Source organism: Panthera tigris, chromosome B4 (genome assembly GCF_018350195.1).
Source record: "Panthera tigris isolate Pti1 chromosome B4, P.tigris_Pti1_mat1.1, whole genome shotgun sequence".
Classification (NCBI taxonomy): domain Eukaryota; kingdom Metazoa; phylum Chordata; class Mammalia; order Carnivora; family Felidae; genus Panthera; species Panthera tigris.
In genome coordinates this window covers 38,929,661-38,939,930 of record NC_056666.1, presented here as the reverse complement: position 1 = coordinate 38,939,930, position 10,270 = coordinate 38,929,661, and the positions used below count along the sequence as shown (strand labels likewise).

General features: G+C 44.7%; 1 protein-coding gene across 1 annotated transcript in view; it reads right to left on the bottom strand.

Annotated features, from left to right (window-relative positions):
- Positions 1-1,466: 1,466 nt before the first annotated feature.
- Positions 1,467-10,270, bottom strand: part of CCND2 (cyclin D2) — a 30,574-nt gene continuing 21,770 nt past the window's right edge. Inside the window, exon 5 of the mRNA XM_007089662.3 lies at positions 1,467-6,987. Within this exon, the coding sequence (XP_007089724.1) occupies positions 6,838-6,987 (150 nt within the window). The 3' untranslated portion in view covers positions 1,467-6,837. The remainder of the gene's footprint in view (positions 6,988-10,270) is intronic.

Below are 10,270 nucleotides of genomic sequence, written 5' to 3'. Positions count from 1 at the left end.
TGCAATATTCAGTTTTGAATACTCGCTTCATGACAGTGTGTTGAGAAGATTACTAAGCCAACTGGAACAGTTTATTCTGGTGTTACCTCTGTGTCCTGCATAAAACTTCCAGATCTTTGGAAAGTCATAAGAAATACAAAAGTAGTCACCAGAGCACAAAAGACCTGAGATTTCTGGTTCTTCACTCCATCACAAACTTCCACTTTCACAAAGGGCACTTGTGTCTCAGGTTAGAGATTTTTCAAGTGTAGGATGAAATGGCTCTGAAAGAACCTGTAAAGGGGACCTTAGATTTATCAATAGCCAGCTGTGTGGAATGTAGCGCCTGCCTTGTCTTCTTCCCACACTTAGACATCCACAGTTCTGAACTGGAGAAGCCCTCGGGGTTACTGGAAGGCATTTGGAAGGAGTGGTGTTGTCCTGTAACAGACAGGCACGGCGACACTGCAGGACAAACAGATGGGGGAGGGGTGGGAGGGAGGGACCTGGCTGTACAACGGGTCTTGCAGAAGAGAATTCCAAGGATGGTTAGGAGTGGCAACTGGGGTCCTTGGAAACTCCCAAGAGGCCTTACGGACTCCACTAGGCAGAAACCCAAGAACAAAGTTATCCCTGCTTGTCTCCAAGAATGGTGGTTATCAGTGGGGGAATGGAGACAAAGGGAATTTTCTAGGGTCCTTGTAAGATTAGAAATCCTGTTAAGTGGAGTTGGTGGAGAATAACTGGCAATGTCTTAATCTGGACTTTCCCAATGACCAATTGCAACTCAGGTCAGAATTAAACGGAAAAACAGCCTCTAGTCACTTTGAAAGAGACAGGGATCTATAGAGAGCATGAGTGTTTATAGCAACATCAAAATGGCCATGAAGCCATTGCCTTTTGCATTACCCTCAGAAGCTGGTCTGAGGAGCTGTGGTCTAGGAGCAGCTAGGAACAGAGCCTGGCAATTCATCAAAGTGTGGACTCTCTCACCCCCTTCCTAGGCTCTGCCGTACCCCACCCCCCCAAAGGGTAGCTATGGCCCAGTCCTCCTGGGAGAGTTATCAGTGGGGCGCCACGAAGAGTAGCAGAATGGAGTCAAGAAAACTACAGAGGTGGAGTTCTTCACATCCCCCCTAGAATAGAATCTGGAGATGGCACTCAGGGCCTCTGGTGCCTCTCAAGGCAGGGATGCTCACTCACAACAGGAGTGAACAGCTGGCAGAAGTCAGGGATAAGCCCAGTCGTGATAGCAGGGACCTACCCACCTTAGGAAAGAAAGGTGGGCTGAGGCATCTAGTGCGTAAGATGGCTACACGGGGGCCCCAAAAGGGAAAAAAAGATTACTTGTCTTGTGATAACACAGACACATGTAGATTTGTGTTTTATGCCACTACCAATTGTTGCCAACAGAGTTCTGACATGAGAAAAGATATGTTATATTCCGAGGACTGCTGGTCTAGAAATAAGTCGAAGTGGCCAGAGAATTTAGGTCAAGGTGAGTTTATTGTCCAAATAGCATAACCTAATTGCATCCAAAACCATTTGCAAATCCATCTTTAAGCTAGTCAAAATAACAGGCCATTATTTTTAAAAATCACTTAACACTGAACAGACAGGACCTCTTAAAAGGCAGCTGACTATACCATGTCACCATCATAACCAAGAAAACACTTTTGCCACACTTCCTAAAAAACCTTTTGTTTATACTGATCATGCTACTTTAGCACTTGCTAGCATCCTGACCAAATAAGCACCCACACCTCTTATAGAGTACATTGTGAGAGAATAACATTGACTCGATATGGCATCACACTCATTTTAAAGCAAAAAAAAAAAAAAATTATAATAATAATAAAAGAAGTCCAAGACGAGAAACTGTAACTGAGAGAGAAAGAGATCTGAGGTACATGGTACAAGGGTAATGAACATAATGGAAAAAATCCAATGGCCCAGTGATTTGCTGGGGATTTAAGAGTTGGCCAACGGTAAGAACAAAACCCAATTAAAAGAAACAAAAACAAAACAAAACAAAACAAAACTTTTTTTTTAAAGGACAGGCACCTGTCAAAATACATTGGATGCTGTAATGTCTACAGTCAGTAAGGCACTTTTTTCCCCAAAGTAGGCTGCAGGCAGAGGAAGGCATGCTGCAGCTACAGTGTGCACGGATACAGTTGCTGATGGCTTCTTGAAACCTGAGCCAAGAATCGGGTCTGATAGTCCAGCCAAGTCTAAAAGCAGAGACACACAAATGTCTGGCTGAAAGGACTGTTCTGGGATGTTTAGAATCCAGAACCGTGAAAAGCCACGTGGTATGAGAAAGTCATAAACCTCCTCCTGAATCTTCCTGCCCTATTTTGTACAAACGGACGACAGCACAAGTAGCTCTTAAAAACTGCTCCGAGCCCACACCACTAGAAGCCTGCGCTCACTCGTTCTATAGCTACAGTTTGTTGGCTTAAGGGGACTTTACCGTCTCAGCACTAATTTCCCTTTTAAAGCTATACTCAGGGTTGGACTGTCTCAAAGATAAACAAAGAGGAATCCTTTTGGCTTAGAAGCCAACTGGCTTACTCAGACTTCCTCCCCATTCCTCCCTCCCATTCCCACACTACCAATATTATCTTCTTGAACTAGAAAATCATTATTTACATGATATAAGGTGCAAGTCTATTTCTTCTCCCAGCCCTGCCCCCTATGGCCCATGGAGAGAAAATTCCCCCCACCTTCTTTGAGAAAGTCATCCAATCCTGCCTAATGCTCTTTAACCTCATCCTCAGAGCCCCTGGGGTAGTGTAGAAGGCCCCAAGGGTGCCAGACTGCAGGAAAGCGACAGTTCCCCATGAAGAGGAGCCCATCCTGCTGGCGAAGGGACGACAGCGTGAGGGTTGCTTTACCTGACCCGCCTCTTGTACAGAGCACATAGACCAAAGGGGATCTGGCTTTAAGACATGGTGAACTCTTCAGTGGGGTCCTGGGGCAGTTCCAGAATAAAGCCTCCCCTAAGACAAGCTCCTTGCTCTGAGGAGCCCTCCTCTCAACACGGGAAGACATTCTACTGAGGGATCTGTCCCCAGCTTCCACCCTGCAGGGCTTCTTGGCTGTTACAAACCTGCATGGAATTGAATTATGCTTAGCATATATTTTTGGCATACTAGGATTTCTCCCCCGCCCCCGGGATTTGGCCAAACTAGGGGAGGGAATAAAATTTGGCAGGCTAGGGGAACAACTTAGCCCCCACTGATGGAGAAAAACAGTAATAGCAATGACCAAAAAAAAACAACAAACAAAAAAAAAACCCCAAAAAACAAAAAACCAAAAACTGAAACAGAGAGGAGGAAGAACAGATAGAAAGACAACAAAGTAGAAAAAGACCAATAGGTTTGGAACCCCATTTGTGGGAGGTGAGAAAGAGGAAAAAAAAATCTGTGGGGGAGAGCTGAACTCCGTCACATAAAAACTCCTACCAAGGAAACCAAGATCTAAGGAGAGGGCATCAGCTACTTTAACAAATCTAGGCTTCCTTCTTTTAAGGAGGGAGCAGGCAGAAAAGCCAAACAAACTAGCACCTTCCCCATCAGCCACACCACACCTCCCATCACACCAGGCCCCGAGGGCAAGAAGGAGAAAAAGATCACCCCAGTGGCACCCAGGAAGTTACAGACTGCAGGGAGAGTCTGCAGGCCTGTTCCCTTCCTTATTCATCAGGTTCTCTCATTTGCTGCTTCTGTTTGAGCCAGGGACAGTCACTGTTAAGTGACTTCATACCTCGCTTTCTTTAGGCTCCAATACTCCCAAGGACTTTAGGGACCACGTATCCTTCCATCCCGTGTTACTCCTCACGGCCCCAAAGAGTATCCTGTGCAAAGTGAGCTCTTGACAAAACACTGGCTGCTCAGCTTTCCTCTCCAAAACCAGAATTCACAACTCACCGCCCTACCAGAAACTCCCTAGAATTTTAGGGTCATGCTAACTCACCAAATCCTGAACCCTTCCAAACATACTTCAAGAGAGACTGACTCCTCTGGAATGGCATCTCTGTAGAGACACAGCCTCTCCACCTCCCTTCCACTACCAATCCAATACTTATCTGACCTATTTTCCCAATCTTGCCAATTCAATGCAATTTAAAACCTGAAGTCCATGCAGTGCCACTCAGCAGAGGGGCTGGCTGTGCATAGTGCCAGCCTGCCGCAGTCTGAGACAGGTAGGGGAGAAGGAACCCCCACGATACCACATGCTGCAGATTCACATGCCCACAGATTCAGATCTAGAAGAGCCTCTGAGATTATCCTACACTGGGGATGCCCATGTCAGGGAAGGGGAAAGCTAGAGGGGAAGCTTTCAAGATGAAAGGACCCTAAGCAGATGAAAGCCCTGCTTTACGAAAGGGCCACAAGATGAGGGTCTCCAAATAGCCTGCTGGAATTCTTTTCAATCTGTCTCCAGATACCTGGTACCTAAGTGCAAATTATGACTTCCTAGTTCACTGCATAAAGGTTTTGCTTAATGTCTGCCTTGGGGGGGGAAGGGGGAAGGGAAATCCCTTGGTTCTATTGTATTTTTTCCATCATGATGAGGATACCGGAGTCAAAATGGAAGCCTGATGACCTTCATGACTGAAAAGGTCCCTGGGTGTGAGACCCAGGACCCAAAACCACCCTACCCTCCACTGAGAAGGGCTTGAAGCCTCCTCCCCGACTTCTTTCCCCACACTAATGGCTCCCAAGCAGAAACTATGCGGCTGTGAGGTATTATGAAAACAAAAATGTGAATCATTTTCTTTTGTAGCTATTGATTTTGTCCAGTAAACCTGAGGTAAAGAATGTTCTGTCTTTGAAGAATGTGATCAGAGAGAGAGAGAGGGAAAAAAAAAAACAAAAACAAAAAACCCAAATGGAAAAAAAAAAAAAAACAAACCAACAACAACAAAAAAAACCAACCATGAATACGCTACCAGAAGAAAATAAACTATGGAAGGGCTTTTCCAGTACGAAGAACTCCTATCTCAACCATCTACTTCAGGACTTGGGATTTAAGCAGTAAAATAATATATTATAAAAATGTTTATAAAATAGCAGCACACTCTGTGAAACATTACAGCTAGGTACTGTTAATGTGAATAAGAATGAATGATCTCAGCTTCTTAGCAGCGCAAAAAAAAAAAAATAATAATAAAAAACTGAACACAATAAAATGAAAAATAAGAGACCCTTAGATTTTTCTCCATCTTCAACCCTCATACTACGAAACAAGGCAGAATCTGTGTATAAAATAATTCTTCAAAGCAGCCCTGTTCTGATTTTTCTTTTTTACTCAAAAAGGCAAATATTTTAATAGCTTCATTACCTGTCAATTATAATTGTGCAAAAAAAAAAAAAAAAGTTGTTGCTCCAACCTCTTTGCTAACTGAATGCCTCCAAGAAGTGGAGAGGAAAAAAAAATTCAAGTACGCTGAATACAACTTTGCAATGAAATTAACAAAAAACGGAAAAGGGAACACAATGCCACACTCTGATATTCATATTCAGCTGTCTGTCTGCACCAGCAATAACTTTTCTTTCCATGTCCAAAGGAGAAGTATATAGGTGGGAATTCAGATCCTTCTGTGCCATCAAAATGTAACAGCTTTTTGTTTGTAGGCTTTATGGAGGAATGTTGTGACAGGGATGTTGGTGGAAAGGGGTGTCTCTTGAGTCCTGGTAGGGATACCAGAACTGTGTACCAAAGAATGTCAGATACCAGAAGTGAATAGTCACCTGACTGAGGGCTGGAGGGGGAGGGGCACAGGACAAGGGAGGAGTCTATCCAGCATGATTTGCATAAACCATCCCATCTATCCCTCAGGAACAATTTTTCAAAGTGCTTTTCGAATGGAATGGTTTATAACAATGCTAAACTGTGGACCAGACATGCCAATCAGCACCAAAAATCAGTTGTTGTTTTTTTTAATAAAGGATGCCAAGGTCACATTACCCTCTTCAATACATTAAGAGAAAAGATTCCATTCCAGATCCCACCCTCGGTCTCCATCTGCCTCCATTTCATAGGAGTTTTGGTTATGGCCCAAAGCGAAATTGCCCCTTTTGATAAAAACACGGTGGTGTCTGCCACGAACCATGTTTGGAAGAAGAAGCATGATGTCAAAAAGACACGTGAAACCCAGGACCCCATCACCTGCGTCCGACTGGCAAAATAAAACCTCCTCTTTTAGGTAGCAGCTACTGTAGACAGCAAGAGTTCGCAACTAGAGATTCAGCTATGCTCCTGACTTAGTGACAAACAGGTGGTCGAGAGCAAAGGTGCTTCCACGTCCAAAATGGTTCGACCGCGTTAACAGATTGTTTTGTCCTCCCTGCCTCCATCATGTCCCTTATTTCTAATTCCTTCTTGAGTTCATTGCTTCGCAATCTAATGACGCCATAAATGGCACACGCAGTTCCTTGAAATTATCCTAAAAGGGGTGTGTACGTGCTAGTTCATAACATGAAAAAAAAAAAAGCCTCCTCTAATTTGTTCCCATATTTGCAGGCGTACATTTTTCTCTAGCTACTCTGCAGGGTCTCCTGTAAGCATTTTACTATTACTTTTAACATAATCAAACAATAACTGTTCGCATATACAAGGGATTCCCTTCTGTTGTACTTCAAATAGGCACCAAATGCTTTTAGTTATTCCATTTATATAGGACCTTTTTCTCTCACTTCTAAAAGATCTTTCAATATGATCTAGGTGGGGGCAGAATTTTTTTTTTTTTTTTTAAGTTTCATCCTAAAACATAAAGAACAAAACACAACCAGAGAGAAGGAGAGAGCAGATGTGAACGCGTCTCTCCCATTCGGCCCGACTGCATCCTCACAGGTCAATATCCCGCACGTCTGTAGGGGTGCTGGCCTGGTCCAGTTCATCCTCCGACTTGGACCCATCCCCCTGGTCCTGACGGAACTGCTGCAGGCTGTTGAGCAGCACCACCTCAATCTGCTCCTGGCAGGCTTTGAGGCAGTCCTAAAAGGAGAACGGGTCAGACCAGAGCTGTTAGCAAGATCAACAATGTGCAGAGCGTTTCTGAAGAAAATGTACACAATGTAAGCCTTGCATATTGCATGCTAGTTTCCCAGTGGTAAGAAACGTGAAGTAAAGGAGATGTGTGTCCCCGTGGTGCCCTGGGACCACACTGACTCATGGGGCGTCCCCAGCCGGCCGCGTCAGTACCACCTGGGAGGCTTGTTGCAAATGCAGAATCACAGCCCACTCCTGATCAACCTATAACAGAATCCATGTTTTAGCAGAAGGCCAGGAGAGTCGAATGCACATGAGAACCTGGCTAAGGTGACGAGCCACTTATGGACACGCAGCACCTGGTAATCAAGGTGCCAACTGGATGCTTTCTGCTTGTGGACACTGGGAGGTGACGGAGAGAGGAAAGGCCAGCACCACAGACAGCTACAGAACTAGGCAAGGGTAGCACTGGAAGAATGGATACAAAGAGAATGGATTGAACTGTACTCACACAAACCAGGTCTAAGTTCTTAAAAAAAACATTTTTCTGCTTACTTACCACCCTCAATTCTCATAAAAATGCAACACAGAATGTTTACAAAACTCCGGACACTTGAACCGTCCAATTTGGAAATAAGTAAGAATTTGCAGCATTGTTTGATATTATAGTCTATATTTGGTAGGGAAAACTCAGAGTGGGTTTGCCCCAGGCAGATGCTTCTGTTAGCCGGGTGCCTTGGAAGGCCAAGGCGACTCCTGGCTGTCACTAGGGAGGGGCTGGTTGCTCCAGCAAGTGGGGTGGGTGTGAGCTAAAGAAATCATTCTTACCAGACATCTTCCCCCACTCCTTTGCAAGGCTGCTTTTCTGCACTCAAGCAGCATATACATATGGAAAATACGTTAACTGGATTCTGCTTGGGTCTTTCCACAGCTTAATCTATGCTTCCCTTCTGTTTGTTTCACTGAGCAAGTTTCACTGCCCAGAAGTTACTGTTTGCCAAGCACAAAAGCATTATCTTTATTTTCCGAAGATCTAAAATAGAGTTGGAACTAACTACTCAGGGACACGGTTTCCATACCCCCCAAATTTTCCATTCGTATCTTGTCCATCCCACATTTCAAACTACAGCTTTTTACGAAAATGAAGGTTAGGAACAACAGCTATCCCCCAAAATGTAAGAAAAATGAAAAGAGGGACGGTAATATTTGCGACCACACACCGCACTTGTAGGCAGCGGCTACGTTTCGTCCACTTGTAAAGTAAGGATCAAAAATGCTCACAGGGTAGGGGCGCCTGGGTGGCTCAGTCGGTTAAGCGTCCGACTTCGGCTCAGGTCATGATCTCACAGTCTGTGAGTTCGAGCCCCGCGTCAGGCTCTGTGCTGACAGCTCAGAGCCTGGAGCCTGTTTCAGATTCTGTGTCTCCCCCTCTCTCTGCCCCTCCCCTGTTCACACTCTGTCTCTCTCTGTCTCAAAAATAAATAAACATTAAAAAAAAAAATTTTTTTAAAAATTAAAAAAAAAAATGCTCACAGGGTAAAGGTCAACTGAGATCACATATATAGGTTGTTAAACTCAGTAAATGATGACAATTTATTATGGAATGAAGATCATTCCAGGCCTGGAGTCTGGAAGAATTCTTTAGATTTCTTTAAGATGTGGTACAGAGAAGCATGTGCTTCAGACTGGTAAAGGGAGCACCATGCGTCTGCCACAGGAGGTGGATTGTGCCACAAGACATACAGAACCTGGCTGCAGAGGTCTGCGTGCCACCCCAAACAAGCTGAGGACTCAGGGACTGGCAACCAAGCACCCAGCAACCTCTCTCAAACTTCTGTGGCATGGTCACATCCCCCACCCTGTCTGACCCTCTCTACCTTCCCTTTGTTCCTCCTCCAAGACTCAGCCTCCAGGGGCTGTGCTCCCAGGTCACCTACCACTTGCCCAACATGCTTGGGGGTGAAGGCCAAAGGCATAATGTTTCTTAATTTTTTTTAATGTTTATTTATTTTTGTGAGAGAGAAAGAGAGAGAGAGAGACAGAGACAGAGCGTGAGTGGAGGAAGGGCAGAGGGAGAGGGAGACACAGAATCCGAAGCAGGCTCCTGGCTCTGAGCTGTCAGCACAGAGCCCGATGCGGGGGCTCTAACACACGAACTGTGAGATCATGACCTGAGCAAGCCACCCAGGTGCCCCTAAAGGCATAATGTTTCTAAGGGCACTTATGTTTCAGTGAGGGTTTCTGAACACTGTAAAGCCACACAATCTAAAGAAAACTGATCATAAATAAAGTCAAAGCTAGTGTGGGGATAAACACAGCAAACAAGTGACCATCAGCAAACCATGGTCGACTGTCCCTTGGGAAGGTTCTGTGTCAGAGATGGAGAGCAGGGCCCACTCTGCCAGTCTTCCTTCCAAAGTTGGAATTAGGTTGCTCTGTTCTCCATTTGAGCACCATCTGAAGGAGCTGACTTGTTCTTAAAGGCCGTGTTGCCATAATACCATCTTCACACACCCTGTCTCACATCTCCGGCTCCTTCAGCCCCCTCCTCATTCAGAAATGCAGGGTGGCAGAATTTAAATGAATATTAATTTCCTCTTTCTTTTTCCTTGCAGAGAATAAGAAGTTGAATCTAGCCAGTTCTTATGGGACGCCCCTCCACTACAGAGGTCCTTCAGGAGCTGTTGAAGGTTATTGTACAAAAGTTTCTTTTCTGGGTGGCTCAGTTGGCTGAATGTCCAACTTTTGATTTCGGCTCAGGTCATGATCCCAGGGCCATGGGATCAAGACCTACATCGGGCTCCACACTGAGCATGGAGCCTGCTTGGGGTTCTCTCTCCCCCTGACCCTCTCCTCCACTCATGCTCTTTCTCTCTCTCTAAATAAAAAAAAAATAAACAAGTTTTTTTCTAGGAGGCAGGGAGAATGAGTCAGAACCCCTCCACACCATAAGGATGGTAACCATATGTTTGCCTCCATGGAAGACAAATCCTATCCAAAGCATATGGCATAAAGAGCTTTTTTTTTTTTTTTTTTTTTTAAATCTGAAGTATAATTAACATACCGTGTCATATTAGTTGCAGGTATAGTGTAAAACAGCTTTTGTTATCCTCACTTCTCAGCCTTTTGGCTAAGATCAAGTGAAGAGCTTTTGTTATCTAAGGAGGACGGCAGGATTCTCAACTGATTGAGAAGGGGGAAGGGGCAGACAATAGCTCTGAGCCATTAAATTAAAAAAGAAATGCCTGTCAGGTGTCAGGAATGAGGCCTCTTTAAAAAGAGGGCTTCC